Source organism: Lagopus leucura, unplaced genomic scaffold (genome assembly GCF_019238085.1).
Source record: "Lagopus leucura isolate 7727_CA_CO unplaced genomic scaffold, USGS_WTPT01 Super-Scaffold_810, whole genome shotgun sequence".
Taxonomy (NCBI): Eukaryota; Metazoa; Chordata; class Aves; order Galliformes; family Phasianidae; genus Lagopus; species Lagopus leucura.
Window position 1 is genome coordinate 12,672,236 of NW_024962261.1, and position 22,559 is coordinate 12,694,794.

Here is a 22,559-nt window from a genome sequence, read left to right on the forward strand (position 1 = left end):
AGTGGATCCAGTATGGCTTTCTGCTTGATGGCAGGTGTTTGCTGCCCATCATTTGTTAAGCCTTTGTAAAGGGTAGGGATGGGGCTGTAAAAGTACTGAAGAACCTCAAGCCCATGTTTTGTATTGCACTATAAAACACACTAGCTGCGCTCCCCCAAAACCAGGAAGGTATCCATCCTGGAAAGAGCAAGAGACTGCAGGAAAAGGCACTTGACAAGCTGTGTCCAGGCAAAGGGCACTGTCAGGCAGTCCTGCCGATTCAGCCATGTTTTCACCAGTGCAGCTGAAAGTCAGTGAGATGAATAGAGTCACACCAGGAACCAATAACACTGTGTCAGGAACAATAATCATAGCTCTGAAGTATTGAATATTGTTGCAATTACCTGCTGACTGCATTAAAATAAGGAATGTTATGCCACTGGAAGCAGAGCAGGGTGAGAATGTCCTGCCTTTGTTTCATCAGCTGTATTAGCTTTTCCTTTGTGGACAATGCCCTGTTACCAGTTAATTTACATGTACTTCGCTTAAACTGTTGTAGAGGACATGATGTCCTAAGCCAACATAACTGAGGACAGAAATTCGTGTATTTTATCGGAGTTATAAAAAGTAAGAGGAAGAGTTGGCATAAGGCCTTAATTTTTTCCTTGTATTTCAGTGCTCTTCTATCCATTTTACTGCATGCACTTCCACTATTGCCACATAGGAAAGAACAACAAAAAAAAGCAGTCTTGAATCTGAGTTTCACAGAACTTATTGCCTATTTAAAGTTTCAGTGATCAGTTCTTGTTCTGCGAGAAAAAAAAAGTAACTTATAAACACTTAGGGAAAACACCTTGGCTTTCCATTGGATGCCACTTCTACCCTCTTCCTGGTCTCCCATCCCCTAGTACCTTGAGGAGAGCATGAGCACAAAGCAGGAGATGACAGTCATAAGTCTTTATTCACTTTCCTGTTGATACAGACCCTTTCCAGCTGCCAGCAGCTTGAAGTAGGGGAAATAGCAATGAATGACCATGCCAAGTGCAGTGAATGGGTGAGGAGGTTTAACCCCAGGGAAGAGGAGTGGCGAAAAGTAATGACTAGCGTTACTGGGGCTCCTACTCTCCCCAGGGGATGGCCTATATCACATCCTATGCACTGTAAGAGTGCTTTTAAGGCTGTGGTCAGGCACTGCTGGTCATGCTGTATGCACCCCAGCCATTCCCATCCTATCATATTGCAGATTGGCAGTACACACAGGAGGTCAGTTTCGTGAGATTTTATTTGCCTCTTCTGCCACGTATTCCTAGAGGAAGAAGATCCTTGCTTCCCAAAGTAGCTTCAGTCCTAGTGTGTCTTATCATAAGTGCCAGCTCCCTTGTAGGCACCAACATAGCCACTGTTGTCTGTCAAGTCTTCACGGCCAGCAAGTCCTTTCCCCTTGCCACTCTCATCAAAGCGCTCTTTGTGACTGCCAGTGTATTTGCTAGTGTCCGTCAGCCTCTCGATCCCAGCTACTTTTGCGACTCTCTGCATGAAAGGAGACCAGAATTAGGAACAAGCTCAGACAGGCTCGCCAGTGTTAGCAAGTATAACCCTTGGGATGCAGGGGCCCATGGCAACTCCAGGTGGACAGTGGACAAAGACTTCTACTCACGGTGGTGCCCACGCTGCTTGGCTCCTTCCCCTCAATGAGGCCATACACAGCTTGCAGGGCTTCCTCTGGTGATTTGTCCTTGAAACGTTTAACACAGATCTCCTTCATGGCCTGCTGGAACTCAGCAAAATTGATGGTGCGGGCACCCTTGGTCCTATGGCCAGAAAAAAGAAGATGAAGGTTACTAAAAGGAAAGTTACCAGGAGGAAAGCTGTGTGGCAGTAGGAAGGAAAGACTCCATGGGTGCCCCTTGAGTGAGTGCCTGCCTGCTCCTTTGCCTACAGCATCTCACTGCCTCACTTACTTGACTTTGTTGAATACAATGTCAATGTCAGTGCTGGTCACAGCTTTTCCATCCATCACCCCACACTCTTTGCACATCTTGGAGAAGTTTTTCCCTGTCATGCTGTTGCTGCTGGCAGCTCTGTCACCATATATTGCAAATTTACGGAAAGATTCTTCTAGCCCAGACATCTTGCTACTGTGGAGAGAACAAATTGGCAGGGAAGGAGCTGCTAGACTGACCTGCAGCTGGACTCCTTCAGAACAAGTGAAGTCACCAATGGGCATTGTCCATTGGTTGCCACTGTGCTGCCAAGGCAACCAACTAGGCACCAACACAGAACAGGTAGGATCCGGGTGGGAGAGGGCTTGGTCTGGAACCCAAGTGTCTGTCAACGGTTTACAGGCTGGTTCGGCCCGGTTCCGTGACGAGCGGGGTGGAGGGATCCGCAGATCCGTGCCTCCAGAAAAAAAAAGAAAACAGAGGACCCCAAAATAATTAAAACAGCGGCACCGACCTGAGGAGAAACAAACTAATTTACTAAGTATATTATCGGAATGCAAGATAACACACTATAATATAATATAATCAGAATTGAAGCTAATAAATCAAATATAATGAGAGAGAGAATGTCCAAAAGGTGGATAGGCCTCACCACAATGCTGAGGTGAGATGTGCAGTCCACCTGAGCAGCAGGGAGATGGGAGCAGCGCCCACGATGAAGAGCAGGCGAGAAAAAGAGATCAGGCGACCTTGCCAGGAGTTAAACCTCCTCTCCCTGACCGCAAGGTCCCCTGGGGAATGTAGTTCTTCTTCTCTTCAGGGCAGGTACCCAGGACTTGAGCACTGACAGTTAAAGTCCCAGTGCCCCACATGATGTTATGATGTAGAATACCGAAAGTCAAAAATCACAAAACCATGACATTGTCTTGGCAGGGAATCGAACGCAGGCCTCCCATGTGGCAGGCGAGAATTCTACCACTGAACCACCGATGTACCAAAAATCTGTCATGGAGTTGACTAGATCAATCTATGTCCGTGACAGAGGCAACAGGCCTCTGCCCTTCCCCCCCATCCCAGTCCCACAAAAAATGGGAAAGAAGGAAGGGAGGAAAAGAACAGCAGTAGCAATTTATGCAGGAAAACTTATTTTACTATAATATCGGAATACAAGATAACACAATATATACAATTTAATTGAAATTGAGATGAATAAATCAGACAAGATGAGAGAGAGAGTTCCCGGGACCGATTCAAACCTGAAAAGCTTGGAACGGCTAGGAAAGCACCTCCAGCACCCACTGCAAAGCAGCAAGAGAGCGTCCCCCCCCACCCGGAAGGGCCGGATCCTGTGACTGCTGTAATGTACAGGGATAGGTACCTGGGATTGGGGCAGTGGCACTTTAATGCCCCGTACACTACATGATGTTTTGATGTGGAATACTGAAACCCAAAAACAAAAAAACATAGAACCATGACACCAAGGGGTGCAAAAGAAGGGTGAAAGTAAGGCTTTGGGCTGTGATGGCCTTCTTGCTCTCAATGCCTGAGACCTGTCAGTCATTTTGATCTCCATCAATGGGACTTCACCTTCACTAAATCAGATGCGCTCCAGCACACACTGGCTGGATATTCTGGCCAGATTACAACTCATTTCCCATCCCACAGACTCCTGTAAACCCTGCATTCATTCCCTCTGATCCCCACTTCTAAGTTAGCACCTACCCCCCTGCCTTCAGCCTTAACAGTTTTTACAGACGGCTCAGGTTGCACGGGCTGTGCAGTATTGGTATGGCAGGGGGAGAATGGGCGCTGAGAGGATGATGTTTTCATTACAGAGGGATCAGCTCAGATTGTCGAGTTAACCGCGGTCATGCGGGTTTTTGAAACTTTTTTGCAACCCATTAATATTGTTACTGACTCTGCTTATGTTGCAGGTATAGTGATGCATATAGAAGGGGCTTACCTGAAGGAAGTCTCTAACCCTTGCTTGTTCGCACTATTACTGCATTTACAAGTAGCAATTGGCAAACATACACACCTTTATTTCATTCAGCACATCCGATCCCAGACTTCATGTTTGTTGATGCTCGGCTGAACATGAGCCAACAGTGTGCCCAGGTGGCCAACAGGGCCAACGGCATCCTGGCCTGCATTAGAAATAGCATGACCTGCAGGAACAGGGAGTACTCACTACTCCTTGTACTCAGCTCTGGTGAGGCATCACCTCAAGTATTGTGTTCAGTTTTGGGCCCTTCACTACAGGAAAGACATTGAGGCCCTGGAACATGTCCAGAGAAGGGCAACAAAACTGGTGAGGGGTCTGGAGCACAAATCTTATGAGGAGCGGCTGAGGGAGCTGGGATTGTTCAGTCTGGAGAAGAGGAGGCTCAGGGGAGACCTCATTGCACTCTACAACTTCCTGAAGGGAGGTTGTGGTGAAGAGGGATTTGGCCTCTGCTCCCAGGCAATGAACAGGACCCGAGGAAATGATCACAAGCTGTGTGAGGGGAGATCTTGATTAGACATAAGGAAAAGCTTTTTCTCTCAGAGAGTGGCCAGGCACTGGAATGGCCTGCCAAGGGACATCGTAAAGTCGCTGTCCCTGGCAGTGTTCAGCAGGTGTCTAGATGAGGTGATACAAGATATGGTTCATAATGGTGATAGGAAGATAGTTGATGATCTTGTATGTCCGTTCCAACCTTGTGATTCTATGATTCTTTGATACTATGAAATTCTAATTACTGAATGAGACATTCTAAATCTGTCAAAACGAGCTGCTTGTATTACATCTAGACCCTGAAAACCTCAAAAGATGGAGGATGAAGGTAGATCAGAATTCGCATGCAGAGATGTACCCATTCTACAAGCCCTCTGTGCATGATTTGAGATCATGTGTTTCTGCAGTAAAATTGTCTCTTTCCTAATCGCTGAATAGATGAAGAACAAAGTTTTCCTTAAAACAAGAGTCCACTGTGAAAGTGTAATGCATAGTTCAAGTTTGAAAGGCAATGATTTTAGCTGTCTTGCTGAACAAATACAATGTCTGATGCAGATGTGTGGAGAAAAAAAAGAACAGAGGAATGTGCTGATGCCTAGGCTTGAAAGAGAAGTTATACAGAACAGTCAAAAGAACAAGAACTCTGCACTGAAAAAAAAACGAAACCACTTTTCAGAAATTAAATAGAACTGAAGAGACCAAACTTGCTGCTTTCTGTGTATAAATAGTTTATGGGGTTTCTTTTCAGTATCTTGACCTTTTGTGCATTTTAGTAATTTGTCAGGCACATACACAGACAACAAGAAAACCTCTTTTGGATACATAAATAAAACTTTTGTTCAAGGCAGTAAAATAGAACAAGTTCAATAAACACTAACTGTAGTTTTATAAATACTCTTGTACTGAGAATTTTCAGCCTGGGTAAATCCCATGCAGTCTCTCTTTCTAATCTCTCTAAGCGGAAAACCTGTGTCATTTTGTAGTGAAGTGACTTTGCCTATTTGCCTCGATCTATCTCATGTGAGCCAGAGGGCCTGGTTCTTTACTTGAGAGCTAACATCAAAAACTCTTTTTCTCCATTCTTCTAGGGCCTCTGGTGATCTGAAGACATAGTTTTCTTGATTTCCAGGCCTATGGAAGTCTATCATACTTTTTTCCAATTCTCTTTTCTTCCACTTTTGCTTCACAGTGCTGCTCCTAGAAAATGGAAAAACCTGCTGTGATCAGTGATTCTTCTAAAACAAGCAAACTTCTAACATACCACAAGACATTGTTTTAGGCTTACAGAAATTGAGAAGCAGGAGAGAGGGAATACTCATTTTCTAGATTTACAGCTAGTAAAATGACTAATAATTAACTTTAAGAAATAGTGGTATTTTCCAGACCGCTTAGGAAAAGCTGAGAGTCTACAGTTCTCAAGCAGTGCAAGTCAGTGGAGACAGACGCCTGAGGCAGCATGTATGACTGCAGTACATTTGAACTTTCCAAGGGAGGGAAATCCACTGCCTGCAAAGCAAGCATCACTGGCCTTGTCAGAAGCAGCAATCCAGGGCACAGAGAGATGCTGCCATCATTTCACTGATGCCAGTACCCAGTTTTTGCCTCTTTGAATGTGTTGCCTTGCAGTTTCACAGCTCACTTTGGCAGTACTTGATCCATAAAACCAGAAAGAAAGACAAGGGAGCAGAACCAGTTTTCAGTTAAGTCTGAAATTCACAGAATAAAAGGAAAAGCCTTTTCTGGCTAAGAACATTCTGCTTTCAGAAGCAGCAGTCTTGCATGATTTCACTGCTTGAGCCATGTGGTATCATTCTGAGCAATTTGAGATGATCTGTGGCATGATTATTACCCTGGGAAAAAAGACAAAAAAGTATACAGTGGTTAACAGCTGTTACTGGCTGAATATTCTGCAGATGTGCCATCCTGCTCCCATCCAGGTTGAGAGGGCCACAGTGTGTTTGGCAGTTTTGGAAAGGCCAGCAGCAGCTTCCACTCTGGGATTTTGCTCTCCCACATTTTGATGCACAGTCCCCACTTCCTTTTTGCTTCTTTTCATGTACCAGACTTTCAGCAGGTATAAATTAGTCTCCCCTGACACTTGTCAGTCACCACCAGCTGAGGGTTTGGCTATAGGTGCTTATTTTCCTGAAGGCATAGCAACTGTCCCAAAATCTGTCAGGAACCTTGAGCTGTGCTCTTTCCCTGATCCCTCCTGGCAACAGACCTAGGTACAAGGATCCAGCTTAGAAAATATGAAACCATTGTTAAAGGCCTAACTTCAGAAAGGAGGACAGAACTCTCCAGCACTTTCCCTTTCTCACACTGTCTCCTTGAAAGGATGATGCCTGCTGAACATGAGCCACAGCCCTGCTGGTTGTTTCCACCAGGCCAGTGAAGTGAAACAGGCCCATAGCTGTAAGGCCAGGTTCAATGCATGGCATTTTATGCAACTATTTTTTCTGGTGGGATCAAATGGCCTGGTATCTGGGATATCTGCTGGAAGCAAGATACTTTGTGGGAGTCTACACAGTTCAGCTGGTGGCTGAAGCCACAGCCTGGAACTGCTTCTCAGGACAGAAAAAAATAAATAAATTCAGCTTGCTTCACACAGATATCAATCATACCATCAGTAACCATGTTAGGTGCATCTTGAGTAAAAATTAGGAACTGGCAGCATACCCCCATGTGCCTCTCTGCTTCCCCAAATCCTATTTTTGAATGTAAAGTCAGAGTAAACTCATGGTCCTGGCAGGATCTTGCTCCAGGCAGTTCTGGTGCCAAGTCTCCCTAGTGTTGTGCTAGCAGAAAAATACACTCTCTTGCACACATGTTGACACTCAGTCTCTGTGAGTGCAGCTGCTCAACTGCCAACTTCAAGCCCTTGTTCCTTACTGATGCCAAGATATAAATATAAGCCTTCTTGGCCCTAAGGTCTCCGTTCCGTTTTAACCCTGATGTTCTTTCCTGTAGATAATTTTTAGGGTCAATTTTGTGATATGAAATCCAGCACGTAGAGCCATCTGTTGCCTTTGTCCCATGTGCCCACACAGTTAGACTAGTACCTGTTAGCATCAAGGTGCTCCAGGCACAACCAGGGGGCTGTAAGTTAGTAGAAGGTGTTTTAGACAGAGCCCCTCTACCTGTGCAGAGTGAAAAACACTCTCTCTAATTGCCCTTCTGCTTGCAGCAAAAGCAGTTGTCATTTGTGCTTGCAGTATGATTTTTTACATTCAGAAGTAATGCTGTTTGAGACTGTATGAAGGTAGCACTGAGTCAATATTTTTCTACCCTCCTGAGGACTTCTTGCTGTATCTATGGCAAATATTCTGAACAAAATCAGGGGATTTACCTGTGTCATAGTGCTGGCAGCACCCAGTCCTGGCCTGTATTGTTGCTTATTCAAGGGCATAGTTCTACGTATGCATGACCATAGACATAAAAAAGAGAATAACCCTCAAGTTTTACTCTGAAGGACCTGTAAAATTCTTCAGGAAAAGACATTTTAAAGTCTCTGTATACAACAATGATTTTGGAGAATGAACCTTACCTTTTTCAACATGACAGGGGACCTCAGTAATCCTTTCAGCATTAAGATTCAGCAGAATCTTCACATAAGCTATGGGGTTGAGCGAAATGCATGTTTACATATTGTAAATAAAAGAAAAGTGCTCTTCCATCTTTTCCTTTGTTTATCTGCAGAGAGAGGATTGGCATAGTCTGCAAATTAGCCATATGCTTAGCAATGGAGAAGACTACCCAAAGAACCCTTTGATTAATACACTCTCTGTGATCCAGCCATACACTTAGTGGCTCAGTAAATGGCTACAAAGAAGACTCTCTGAGAGGTGTCTGAGGACCTTCACCTCAAGTGTACCATATCTTTCTTTGGTGGAACAGTGGCCTGGGATGAGTTTGTTCTTTGCCAAAATTCAATCCTAAATTGCATTCTTTCTCCAATCTACATTTTACTGGAGTGTGGTTTAACAAGGTCATGTGCTATTTCAGATATTTAACAACCAAAATCAGTCAGAAATAGACAGAAAAATCAAAACCATCTTGCTACACTCAACAACTACGTACAAGTTCTTCATAAGAAGCTCTTCCCAGTCAAGAAAATGGGAGAGCGCAGGCAGAAATTGTGAAGAACTATAAATCACAGGGAAGGGGCATGGGAAGAAGTCTGAAAGAGACTTCAAGAGGCCAGCTGTTTTTCTACTTAGGGCAAAATCACTATCTATTTCATTTCCTACAAATGTTTTTTCTGGTCTTAGGCAAGATAAGACAAACATCAAACAGTAGTAATGAAGACCCCAAAGCCTCATCATGCAATCTGTCCCTGCACTACACTGTTTTTAATGCCTTGTGTGAATTTTCTTCCTATACTTTGAAAAAGTATACAATAAAGTGAGTAGGATTCAAATTAGAGAAATTTTGTAGAAGGCTGCAGTGAGGTCTCCCCAGCCTTCCCACCTGGGAAGGGAGGGGAGGGGGGGGTTTGAAGCTTGATGATCACTGTGGTCCTTTTCAACCCAGGCCATTCTATGGTTCTATGATTCTATGAACAAGATCACAAGCACTTACTAATAAGGCAGCCAGAACAGGCAGATTTTTAGAAACTGAATGAAAAACTAATTATGCTCTAATATTAGATTAATTAAGCATAGAAAAGGAGTGTATTAAAGATGGCACTTCTGTAATTTAAGAGGGACGGTTATTACGAGTAAATACCAGGTGACATAAACTAAGTTTTGCTATACGAATGGGTATGCTAGCATTGTAGTCAGAATTTTTTTTAAAGTTAAATACTTACTTTATAAATAATAATAATAATAATATCTATAAGAAGGTTAGGTGTTTGTCATTTATTGATGTTCTACTCTTAAGATTTAAACTATGACAGCAGGTAAGCCTGCAAGCTGATACCATTATAGGAGAAAAAAAAATGTCATACCCAAAAATAAACTGCTTACAAATGAAAATCAGTCAGGTAAACTGTTTGAAGTCTTTTCTTAAAAGATAAATAACCTTTTCTTCAGATACATGCAAGGAGAGAGCAGACAGAAATATTCATGTTGGCAAGGCAATAATGAGCAGAATTTCAGCATCTGTGGATTTTTCTGAGAAAGGGCATGGAGAAACCCCAAGCAGAGAGTGCATGCACAAACAAACCTGTAAATTTCACATCTTGTAGATCCAAATTCTGTCTGTCACAAACATTTAGGCTGAGGTTGCAAGGCAGCTTGACACTGTTTGCCAAAGCCTTGTAGGAGAAATCATCTCACACCACCTAACTCCACTAACAGAGGGAAAGCTTGATGCAATGCTCCATAAAGATCTTATCTGTAGAAACACAGAAGCACATGTATAAATTTACATTCATGATCAGATCATTTATAGTACAAGGTCTGTTCTCTTGTGCAATCCTCCTAGTATTTTGCAAGAACTGATGTTTCATCTTTTGATATAATAAATGTAACATTTTTATCATCTGCACAGCATAAGTTTTTTCCTGGGCTGAAGGGAGAAAAAAACAGAGTTCTAGGCCATTTTTCAGAAGACTATGTTCCTTTGTTCACCTTCTCCATGACACGCTATTACTTTCCCCCAAAACAGAGTGAACATCCAGCACCCAACAGTCCTGGGAGACTTTCCTGAGCAATGTGCTCTACTTTATTGTTCTTCAGCCTCTCTGTGTAGCTGAAGTAGAGTGTAACTTCAGGTTTATTACTCATCTCCTATCTCTGTGTGATACAGACACTCCCAGCCAGTGTTGACAGGTACTGCCAGCTTAGAAATGATTTCTTTCTCATTCCCTGCATAATATGTTTGTGATGGCAAAAACTCTAGATATAGGTTCCATCTGGCAAAAGTTTGTAACTGCCAACATAGCTAAAAGGAATTACTTTATAAATGCAAAAATAAAAATAAAAATCCAATGTTATATTAATACTGGTCCTCTTGAAAAAGTGTACTAACACGTCCTCTCCAACATGGGCAAGATCTTATTTTCATTTTCCCTTTCTGGCTCCTATTTGTTCAATTTAGGCATCCAAGTTCACATATGACCTCAGAGGAGCATGAAGAGTCTCAGACCTTCCACTCACTACTCCACTATATGCCTCAGAGACTGGGGCAGCATGTACCCAAAAGGTTCTGCTCCTCAGCACTGCGCCATCTGAATCCATACTAGACTTGGTAGGTCAGCAGAGCAATATTCCAAATCCGCAGTGGGACCTCCCAGCATTTACAAATCCTTGGAAACCTCTGCCAGCCTCTCAGATGCTCTTAGCAGAAGGCCGATGTATCTATTGTGGTAATTTGCAAGGTTTAAACCTTGCAAATAAATAAGGAAGAAGCTACAAGATACCATGTATCTAGTTCAGGAGGGCTTCCGTGCTACATTTAGCCAGTCCTTCCTATATCAGCCTGATCTCTGGGACAAATATCATAGCACCGAGCTCTAACACAAAATCTTTCTTTACATTGCTCTTTTCATTGATAGTTTTGCATGCCTGCGCATGTGTGCTCAAGGATTATCTGCAACCCCCAGATCCAACAACTGATTCAACCAGGACATCAGCTTAGATCTGTCTGTCTGCCTTACTAATTCAATCCCATCTATCGTCAGCTCAGCACCTGGGTGGAAAGATTGTTTTTTAAGTACCAGATCTTCCCTGAAGTACCAGCTACACATTCCACCTCCCTTTGGGCTTATGTCCATGCAGCAACCTTATCCAACCCTCTGACATACTCTTGCTCCACTGCTCTCCTGCTCCCTTTCCTCAGAATAGCTGCTCACAGCCCCTGGGCATGGGTAATCCTTTGGAGGTTCAGCAAAGTGCTGGTGCTGAGCATGGACCATGCCTCCACAGCTGGAGCAACCACATTTGCTTCACTGTGTATCATCTGATAATTCAGGGAACTAAGGCAGAGAAATACGAATAAATAAATACATAAATAAAGATACCAATATCTCTATGTCATTGCTATCTCTTTCTCTATCTCCTTCTGTTTTTATCACTCTCTTTTCATATATATGTATTCCAAAAGTGGCATAAGGAGGAACCTGGCTAGAGAGGCAGGATGGGAACAGTCAGGGAAAAACAGAACCTGAAGAGAGGAGGGAATTTCTATCCTAAGTATTTTTCTGTCTTTGTATCTCTTTATTTCTAAAGATAAAAATTGTGGAAGGAATAGTAATAGACTATCCTGCTTCGTTGTGTGTCAATGTATGAACTTTATAATTAATATGTGTAGTACATATGTAAAAACAAAGTAGAGGCATATGCACATAATCTCATGAGACCCAAATCACCAACATGTTCTCAATTTATGTATTTTCTTCTGTATATCAGCACAGCTGAATTACATTGTGGACTGAATGTTTTCAGTGGAGGAAATTTTAATCCTTTTAATCTGTTAGGGAGCATAGTGAGAAAGCTTTGACTACAAATTCCTCTCATCTCAGCTTGTATTATATCTTAACTCACACTAAGCCCAGAAGAAGCTGTATTATCCTGCTATATTTGAAAACTTGGATGTATCGTAGGTGGTAATGTGTTCTTCTGTCAGAAAACAGCTTGTAAAAGCCCAGTTCTTGCTCTTCATAATGGGCACCCTTCATCTGTTTTCAGGAGTTTTAAAACTGTCCCTCAGCTTACCTGAAATACTAATGAAGCTCAGTGCAACAGACAGCATTAAATTTGCATGAAGCATAATATGAACTATGTTTACAGATGGAATACCAGACTCACAGTGAAAAGACAAAGAAAATGCTAGAAAAGCAGGGATGCTGACAGCCTTCAAAGAGGGGAGTACAGGCAGAACTGGATGTTCCACAATTACAAGTGTAGCCAAGGGAGTAAATGCAAATGCTGCACAGTCGAATATGTACAAATTAATATTTAATTTATACCACTAGCGATACTGATTAGCAGTGCCTGTAAGAACAAAATGTTTTGAAGTACACTCTTACTCAAGTAGTAGAATATCATTCTGCATACACTGCTCAATTAGTTGTTACCCTTCCAATTTGCTCAGTAGTTCAGCTTGGACTCCAGTGGCCAAGGACTAACAGTTGCTGCTCCTGAGGCTCAGAATGAACTACAGACCACCAACCACCAAACTGTCGTGACAAGTAATTTATGTTAATTCTAGGTACAGAAGTTCAGACCACAAAAGCTAAGAAACAGGCCCCACTGAAATTTGTCTCTCACAAAGACAGAAATGGAAGAAAAAGAAGACACTTTTAAAAATTTCTGTCTTTTTAATGAAAATGCAGAAAAGTGGTTTCAAATTCCATGCTGGGAGGGCATTTGATGAAGAAGGAGCTGGTTGTGATTTTGCCTGCTCAGCTACATCATCTGCATTATGCTCAGCTGCATCAGCAGCACAGCATAATGCCTGTTTCTTGCACATACATGAGCATCAGTAACACTACAGAAATATGCAGTGCATGTGGAGACACTCACACGCCCAAGTCTGATTATCTATGCTGCTTAAATACATGCACATATTCATAAAATCCCCATTTTTTCACAGTACTGTATTAAAATTAAACGTTTATCTCCCTTAAAAAGTAATTAAATTTTACTGTCTACTAATTTGCAAATCTGAACAGTAAAAGTAGAAAAATAATTAGCATGGTAAGAAATCAGTTATTTTTTCTGATAAGATCATAAATCCTTTTAATTAAAATCACAAGATCTTAATTGCTAAAGGGAATATTTAGTTTATAATAGATAACGTTTCTGAGTTTAAATTTAAGATCCAATCTAATGCTGTTATAATTGAGCAATGGCCTCCAGGGGGCAACAGTACCCAGCAAACAAAATAATGTGCGTCTTAATTCTACCGTAGGATTTTCAGGCATGAAAACTATCTTCTTCAGATACAGGAAAGGTAGGTTAACCCATATGAACTCTGACAAGTCTCCTGTGAGCACTCACAGAGGGAAACACTTGTAACCCATTTCAAAAACACACTTACTTGAAGTTATTAATCAAGGTGCAAGACTATACATTCAGGAATTGTAGCTGTGAAAACTAGAATATCATCTGTAACCAAACACCTAAAAATCTGTGATTTGCTTCCTGAGCTTTCAGAAATACCTTTGAACTGTTACTGAATTGTCTTACGTCCTGTTTTCCCCAAAAGAAATCTAATGATGTGAAAACTACTTATGAAGTTTAGTGGCCTGCCAGTGGTAAGGCTGCCACTATTTCTATCATGTTCCTAGGCTCTGCTGGTAGTAATGTTGAGTGTATATTCCCAGCAGGGAGGGGCACACAGAATACTTATATATACCTACTCACATGGCCAGGCATACATTTAGGCATGCTCAGACTCCACACTACCACAAACAACAACAGCCTCATCCAGCTCCCCACGCTGGCTGGTCAGGATGAAGATCCATAACAAGGAAAAACAAATAAAGGCACAGTATAGATCCCTTCAGTAGCTAGTTCCTGAGGCAGCCCAGTGGGGATTGGGCAGATTCTTGTTTCTTTCACCAGGCTATTGTCTGTCCCTCAAATGTTGGACTCTGTTAGACTCACACAGTTAATTACAGAGCCTAACAGTGAACATATTCATGATGGATCAACCTGAGAAATTCTATGATTCTATCATTCTATGGATGGTGAGAAGCACACTTCTCAATGCCAGGTCACCAGCATTCATCAAGTAGAAAAAATCTTATAAAGAAGTCATACAAGTGACTTAGGTACCTTTGACAATGCCATTTCCTGGAGATATTGATCATAAGGCATCACTATCAGATGGCTACTTAATGGTCTTTGTAAAATATTTTCAGCTCCACTTCAAGTAATCACTGTAATGGAAATCTGCTTTTAGTACCACAGGGAAAAAAAAAAAAAAAGCTAGGTTCTATATAATACTTACTGTGTCATTATGTTTAACAACCTGGTCAAGATCATGATACCTAACTTCATGAGAAAGGGCTGACCACGAGAGTCTAGTGTAAAATTACAAGGACACTCAGAGGACTGAAGGAAATATTAACAGGAAAGGAAAAATGCAAAGAAAGAAGAATATAGTCACATCACCAGGAGCACTTCATTAAAAATGAAAGGAAAGGAGAATTAAAGCAGGAAACCAAAGACAGAAGAGAATCATAGCAGTAAATAATTTGACATTCAAGGAGATAGAGCTCCTTTCTTCCTTCTGGACATCATTCTGAAAGTTCTGGACTGGGGCTGGTGGCAGGAGAAGGGTCAGTTTAGCATAGAATTGTGTTCAGATACTGTCTTTTGATTTTCCAAGATGCACAGCTGACACTGAGATCTGACAGGCTCACTCACTACTTAAGTGTAACACTGACCACTTTGCAATCTCTTGTTTTTATTTCACTTTTCATTATCTACATAGCAGTCAGAATATAACCTTAAATTAAAGATTGTCATGTTCAACTTGGTAGATTTTACCAGGATTTGATCTCCTGGTGGAATATTTGTGATGATCATAAAGAAGGAATTGTATTTTGAAATGTTTTGGTTTCCATTCATCATGTTGCTTTTGTGGTTCACCATGTCCAGGCTTGGCTAAGCACTAATCTATCATTCACTGAACACACGACTCAGATAGCATAAAGCACAATGAAAGTTGTGTTCTTCTGACTGCAGAAGATTTTAGTATACAAAAATTTCTCTCTGAAGAATGCCAAGTCTTTACAGTCAAAGGGAGGTCCAGTCATCCTTAAAAATAATAAAAAAAAAAGTTAAGACAATCTTCCTACATGCAAACTAGCATTATAGAAGCTTTTACAAATGCCTGTAACTGAAATAATTCAGCAGAAGCTAAATTAGACATCAATTAGCATGACATAAGTAAAGCAGTGCTCAAAAGTAAACATTTTATGCGTTCTTTAATTCATGCTATTAGTTAAAAGTTGATATTTAAAATTGTTGGAGGGAGAAGGAAGACTGTGTTGTATAAATAATAAATAAATTGTATAATATATATAAATATATATATTATATATGTATAAATAATATGTATAAGTAATAATTAAAAATTATTTTAAAATTTGATGTAACAAAAACCATCTAAGTTTGGATTTTGTAAACAACAAAAGACTCAAAAAATATACATAAATAAATACATATTTTTACTTCTATAATTATATATATAAAAATATAAATAAATGTATAATTGCATGAGAGAACAAAATCACAATATCAATATGCTTCTGTGTTACTTAATTCAATAAAAACTAAAGAAATCCCATGTTATTCCAAGACACAAAACAGAGTCCACTTCATTTTGATAGATATTTTGTTTCTTGCTGCTCTGCTAAGTCATGCCAGTTGATTTTTCTTTGAGTTCATTTACTTTTCTACTGGTTATTTTTCCTTTAAGAAGTTCTGAAGAGCGTACTGAACAAGATTTCACAGTGCAGAAATGAAAAAGAAAACTTATTTGGGTATCGGCTATTAACAAACTGGCTTGCATCATTCCTGACCTTTGGTAGCCAACAATTAAAATGTATTAAGATAGCTCTTCAAAAAAGTAGCTAAGAAAGTCAACGTTGTTGAAAATGTAGAAAACGATTGAAAACTAAACCTTGATGTCAGCTGCTACCATGCTGAGTAGAAATATAAAGAAACATATAACGTATATAATAGAGAACTTCAGTTTCAGCCTGAAGTTGTATGCATTAAGGATGAATGTATGCAGGATCATTTACAGATGCAAGGCAATTATCTTATTTAGCAACTGAAAAGAAGAAGTTGAGAACATCTTTTTCCACAAATAACTTATTGGGAATGCTGTTTTGCCTACTGGGGCATGTCTGCACACATCACACATCAGTTGCCTTGACTGCATGAACTCAACCTTGCTTCGAAGTGGACCACTGTTGCAGGTTTTCCACCTGATGCTCACCAAACCAATTAACTATGCAGCTTGTTTAAATGATTCCTCACCAAGGCTACTAAAATGGAAACTCTACTGGAAATTCAGGCACTGTACAAAGCTTCTCTTCAGGAAAGATCCCTACTCATGTTTATTAGATGTACATGATCCCAATGCTCTTATTTTCTTATTAGCTCCTTGTTTAGTAAACTAGTATTTTTGCTAGTGGAAAAATAGTCGTCTGACAATTACCATATGGAAATTATTAGTTTGGTTTTATGGTTGTGCCTTTTTTTTTTTTTTAAATAAAATCTGGAGGCATCTAAATTGTTTCTTAGCAACCCTTTCCAATTGGCCATTTCCTTCTATTCAGCTCCCCATAGAGTGTTTCTAAAGCTATAGTCAGGTTGGATGTTTCAGAGAAGCTGAAACTTTTCCTCTTCTCGTATAAATGGTGAGACTGGGCCCAGATACCACAAACTACTTACTAGAAGTGTTTTCCAATATATTAAATTCTGTCCATGAGACTATAAAATACTTTCAAATTGAGATAATAAGTGAATTATTGGCAAGAATACTGATAACTGTATTTATTGTTCTTGGAAAGGACAAAAGAGGATAAGGACAGCTGTTCCCTCATTGTTCTGTGTGGAAGGTTAATTTTGTCTAAACCGAAGCTTAGTCATTTATCTGACTTCACAAAGGTACTTCTGACTCTCTGCATCTGCTTCAAATACCTTCTCTTACTTTTCCATACCTGTGGCGAGCTCAGTTATTCCACCACCCCATAATGTGCTCTGAATGCACCTGCATATTTGTAAATATACCAAATCAATAGCACGTATTTTACCTGTTGTGAGATGAAATGACTTATGCATCACCCTTTTTGGTTGCCACAAGTTCACAAAAATACACATCACCCTTACAAAAAGTGAAAGTCCTTCCAAAAAGATCAGGACCACAGTACTGATTCTCATTTCTGTACCTTCCAGTTCTATCCTTCCTCGTGTAAAGAAGAGTATCAATCTGCTTTATAGATGAGATGTTTTTTTTTCTTTTTCATAGCATGTTCAGTGGTAAGCCTGAGTCTTTTAAGTTAATTTATAGCAAAATAGTAAAGCAGAACTGAAAAGAGTGCTCTACAATAGAAAATCTGTGCCAGCAGAAGTCCATTCACCCATTAACTGCTGTGGAAAGGCTCTGAGAGATACAATGAGCTGCTGAAAAAAAGGAATGGATCTCCTGTTTATTTGCTTCTTAAGAGTCCCAGCAATGAACAGTGCACCCTTTTTGTTCCCTGGCACTCCTCCCACTTTAATGGGTGCTATTAAACTGATTAGTGTCATTGAACTGATTAGTTTATCTGAATATGAAAATATTTCAAGAAAAAATTCAAAATTCTGCACATAACCTTCAGCACATTTTGGGACTTAAATTTTTGTTATTAGCTCCAATGAGGGAATTGCCAAGATCCTGCAATGAACAGTCTCTTTGGCTGCAACAAGATCCTGCTACTTCTGCTGTTTCACTAGTATGAAATAGACTTCATACCAATCAGGAAAGGCAACTGGAATGTCTCAGTAGAGGCACAGGAAAAATCTCCTTCATGCCCTTCTTGTCACTATCTTAGACATAATCTCTGGCTTCAGCATGGAAATTTGGGTAATGAAATCCAGTATGACAATAAACAGTTTTTCTTGTGTGCTAAATGTTTTTTTTTCACCTCCTTTTTTATCAAAAAGTTGAGTGAAGTTCCGTTAAATTTAGATAACCACTGCTTCAACCATCAGCAAATTACAAGATTAGACATATTCTAATATAAATCTTTTTCCTTTAATCAAGCTTGCGTATACAAACTGAAAATCTGAAGATCCATGAAAACCTTTTAATCAACAGAGACGCTGGGATGAAACAATTTTAGACGACATTTGGCAACACTTATCTTGTTTTGTTTGTTATAACTGTGCTGTTCATACACACTCAGTCTTGGCATTCATTGACAAAGCTGGCACTGGGGTCTAAAGTAACAGAAGGAGGTTCAAAACGGATTTGCTAAATGTGAGATCTGTAATTTATGTAACCTGTTAGGAAACTCTGTGACATGTACCAGCTCTGCTGAAGAAAGATCAGTTTATAATCAAACCATCTCATGACACAGTGCAACACAGCCACACACAGTGTGGTATCAACATCAAGCAGCACCAGTCAGTCAGAGGAAATATCGTATGGAAGAGACAGGCAAACTGAATTGATAACCTGGGTTATTTCTACCTCCAAAAGGTATTTAACCTTCATCATAACTCTGGAGATCCCCATTGCACTTCAGTGTGGCATTAATTATGTGGATCACTCTTAACAGAATCTGCAGTCTCTTTCATGTTCCTCTCAAAGCCACAGAACTTTGTAGTTTGTTTCTCCCTCTCAAGACATTGGCTTTCATATACTGCAGGAGGACACTTGGTGGCACTCATTCAACGCTGTTTTTATTTCCCATACCACAGATTCTATGGGTTAATCCAAACAGGTGAATAATTCTCCCGAATAAGATTATCTCATGAACTTTGTCACTACCAAACAGCTTCTGCAATCATTACTAAGTTTTGATTTAATCATTGTTAAAGTCAAGAATGATTTGGTTTGTATAAAAGAAAGCTAAAGATTACATTATTGTAATGAGCCAATGACTAACTATGAGCTAAACTGTTTTTGTCTTTCCATTATTTTGTAAAATCTTCACTTTTCTGCTTGGCTGGGTACCTAGGATTTACTCCCTATTAATGTTCAAATTCTTTGTCCCTGCACATTATTGTCACTGCAACTTGCGTGTTGCAAACAAGCCCTTAATGAAGAATCTAGTAACAAAAATACTACTGAGAAAGAGACAACTGTGAAGGAGGTAGAGATTTACACTTTTTCTGTTCTGTACCCAGAACAATTCTAATTCAAACTTCAGTGTGACTGCTATTTGCAATTCAATATTCATACTGCTTTTTGAAAAAGACATGTGGGAAACCTGACATAATTAGGTGAACAAATTCCTGTAACTCCTCTACAAAATCCTTATTTCCCAGGAATCGCCGCAGTTGCTCACAAATTGTGTCCTAAAAACCTGCCAAGTATCATGGGCTTTTTCCTGACAACTGGCTGCTATTCCCATCAAAGCTGCTGAAAGATCTGACAGTGATTTGTCTGTTACTCTTAACAACAGGATACTATACATTAGCTAAGGGTTATCCACCATCAGATAGACAAATCTTGACTGAAGATGCCTCCTCTGTGGGAGGCAAAGAGTGATACCAGATGTCCCTGGAAATCTCCACTTACTGCACTCGAAATAAAATTTCTATGAAATGCAGGTTACAAATAGGTCACCAGCCATTATCAGCCAGAACATCATTGGTGGGAAATGCCTTAAACAAAAGCAGTGCAGCCAAGCAGAAAACCCATCCACTTAAAACATAGAACCACTTGCATTCCTCTGAAACAGGAACAGACCATTCCAGTTATCTTCAAGAACATGGCAGCAAAGGAGGATTGACCCATAACTGCTACCCTCCAGTCATGGTGCCCTCAGAGACTGATTAATGTGTGAAGCTCCACTGAATCCAAGTTTATGATATCCATGTTGCTAGGAAACCTCCTTCCCAGAAATTTTGCTTTCATTTGTCTTCCAAGTTTCACGAGCTGCACTTGGATAGCTTTAACTTCTTAGAACGTCTTAGGACAGAGTGTCCATTGCATAACCTTCACATACTTCCATGTACCTTGTTTGTATGCTCAGTAGCATCTAGATACTTGAAATAAAAGCCCTGCTGATAAGGTCCGTACAGTCTTCCAATATGATCTGTGTTAAAATTCAGCATGTTCTTTTCACAAAGAGCAAAAATCATAGTAGTCTAAAAGATGCATGCCCAAGCCAAGCCAAGTTCTTAATCTGAGAATATTTTACTCCTGGCATGTTTTATTCAGAAAAATAACAGAAAAGTACCTTCTCCATATCCAAGGTTTTCTGCAACTATATGACTTTTCCTCTAACATTTTTCAAAGAGTGAAAATAAAAATAAAAATAAAAATAAAAATAAAAATAACTTGTGTTTTAACAGAAACCCAAGAAAATAAAATGTGATGAACAAGAGAGCTGCAATCAATAAACCAAATGTCTCTCACACTGACAGCTATTGTGCAGCACCCAGTACAGAGCAAGTTACACAGCGCCTGCCCATGCTCTTACCTCTGAGACAGCTCATGGCATGCAGCAAAGAGGAACACAATTCTGTACCCATCTAATGGTCTGTCCCTGGGAGGAAGATAGGGCTGTGTTGTGCATAAATGTCACTAGCATCATTTCTGTTCATACAAGGAATTCTAGTTCTGACATACTTTACTATGGATATTGTTCTGTTACAGATTAATTACCAGCAGGTAATGGCCAGGTCAGACGCTGATCCCATCAAAGGATAATCAAGGCAGCTGGTACGAAGCCATTAACTCCCCAATAGATGGTGCTGCAAGGTCCAGATTTTTTTATGGCCTGGCTGGTGGGATGCTGCTGCGCCTGCGCTTTGTGCCGTGGTGCCGACGCTGCTTCCCACAGGGCTGGAGCTGCGCAGCTACGCAGCGTGGGAGGCTCTGGATGGCGTGGAGAGACAGGCAGGAAAAAGTAGGTCAGTGGTGTCAGGCGGTATTGCTGCAGGGGCGGCTGTGGCGGCCTATGGGAGCAAACCTGTCGCAGTCAGCGTTCTCCCGGCCGGCCGTTAGCAGCACCGCACAGCATTTACAACCCAATGGCTCTCCACTCGTTGCGCTTTTGTGTTTTTGTAAATACAAAGGCATATTCAAGGAATTTGACCCAGGGAAAGGAGGATGGTGCTTAAAAGTTAAACATGATTTGAAACTCAGCCTATACCACAGCTTTTATAATCAGCTTGTGACATGCTTGGCACTAAACACTGTTTACGTCCACAATTAATACAATTATTGCTACGTTAGTAACTGTGGCAGCCAGCCATGTGCATAGGCTGGCACATGGGCGCGTTCTGGTAACTGAAGAAGCACACTTTCTCCTCACAGCACACAGCAGGGTCAGCTTGAGCACATCTGGAACCAGTTTAACTGGAGCCTCACTCCAGTGCAGCATTCGGTGTTGCCAGTGTATTCTTTAATTAAAATGCTATGAAAGGAGGAGAAGAAATTAGAGCAAGAAGTGGGAGTGGGAGAGTATGAAGAAAAGGAAGTGCAAAGCTCTTTCCAAACCAGGTCACCTTGTGACAGCAGGTTTTGCAGACTGCTTGAACAAGACCCAGTACCATGGAGTCCCTAAATGTGCCTCTATAACCAGCTTGGCCAGATCTTGTTCCCTCATCTCTCCCTGAAGCTGGACATCTCCACCTAGTTGCCACCAGTGGCAGAGTATTGTCCCAGTAGGTGAGGTACAGTGGCAGTGCTGTCTCCATAAAAGATGGCTCACCTGAGGATACCAAACTCCATCTACTGCCTGCAAATTCAATTAACTTACAGATTTTTTTTTTTAAAAAAAAGCTTTTCCAAAGGCAGTAATACCATGTTGCAACAGGAGGATTAGCGTCTCGTGAGCTATGTTTCAACATCTGCTGAAGGGAAATGGTATCCTACCCAGGGTGAAGTCATGGGGGTACATTAGAGTGATGTTTTATCTTCTAAATAATGAAGAGCAGAGATCAGGAGGAGTAGCCGTTCATGACGTGTTTTAAGTGAAACTGCCCTTTTTTCCCCATCATTACAAGCTCATATTTAGGAAATCAGGATATGGAAGGATAGACCCACTTTTCTCCTGCTGCTGAGCTCCTTGCTCAGGAAATAATAATTTTCAGGGAAAATTACTTTCCAGCTACACACAATTCAGAGTGTCTTTTCTAACCATTTGACTGCTAACCAGAATCAGAGTGCTCCAGCATGCTGCTTAATTTCTCTTTTCCTGGCTCCTTAGGGCAGGGATAGGCTGACCAAAGCCAACAGAGATATACATTATTTAGCAGGTTTACAAGCTGAATTTCTTGGACTCTGCTATTTGTTATGTAACACATTAAGCCTTTAAACATGAGAGAACACAAAAAGCCTAGAATGGACATGGAGAGCACATGGTTTTATCATTCAAATTATACAGCGTTAATTATCATCACTCTTCTAATAAGGTCAGTCATCCATGATCTTCTATTATGAGCTGGAGAGCAGTGATTGCAGATACAGTTCATGCAGATGAATCTTTGTGGGGAAAAAATGTAGGTGGT

General features: G+C 40.7%; 1 protein-coding gene across 5 annotated transcripts in view; it reads right to left on the reverse strand.

Moving 5' to 3' along the window:
* Positions 1–921: 921 nt before the first annotated feature.
* Positions 922–22,559, reverse strand: part of LOC122177157 (tubulin polymerization-promoting protein family member 2-like) — a 75,547-nt gene continuing 53,909 nt past the window's right edge. The window contains exons 1-6 of one of the 5 annotated variants that reach the window (XM_042866301.1): positions 20,710–20,777; positions 9,589–9,759; positions 7,967–8,112; positions 1,941–2,117; positions 1,637–1,790; positions 922–1,509 (exon numbers count right to left, since the gene is read on the reverse strand). In XM_042866301.1, coding sequence (XP_042722235.1) covers positions 1,327–1,509; positions 1,637–1,790; positions 1,941–2,110 — 507 coding nt within the window. In that variant the 5' untranslated portion in view covers positions 2,111–2,117; positions 7,967–8,112; positions 9,589–9,759; positions 20,710–20,777 and the 3' untranslated portion in view covers positions 922–1,326. Of the gene's footprint in view, positions 1,510–1,636; positions 1,791–1,940; positions 2,370–7,966; positions 8,113–9,588; positions 9,760–20,709; positions 20,778–22,559 lie in introns of those variants that run through there. The other 4 variants (XM_042866302.1, XM_042866303.1, XM_042866300.1 and 1 more) reach the window with 4 other exon arrangements.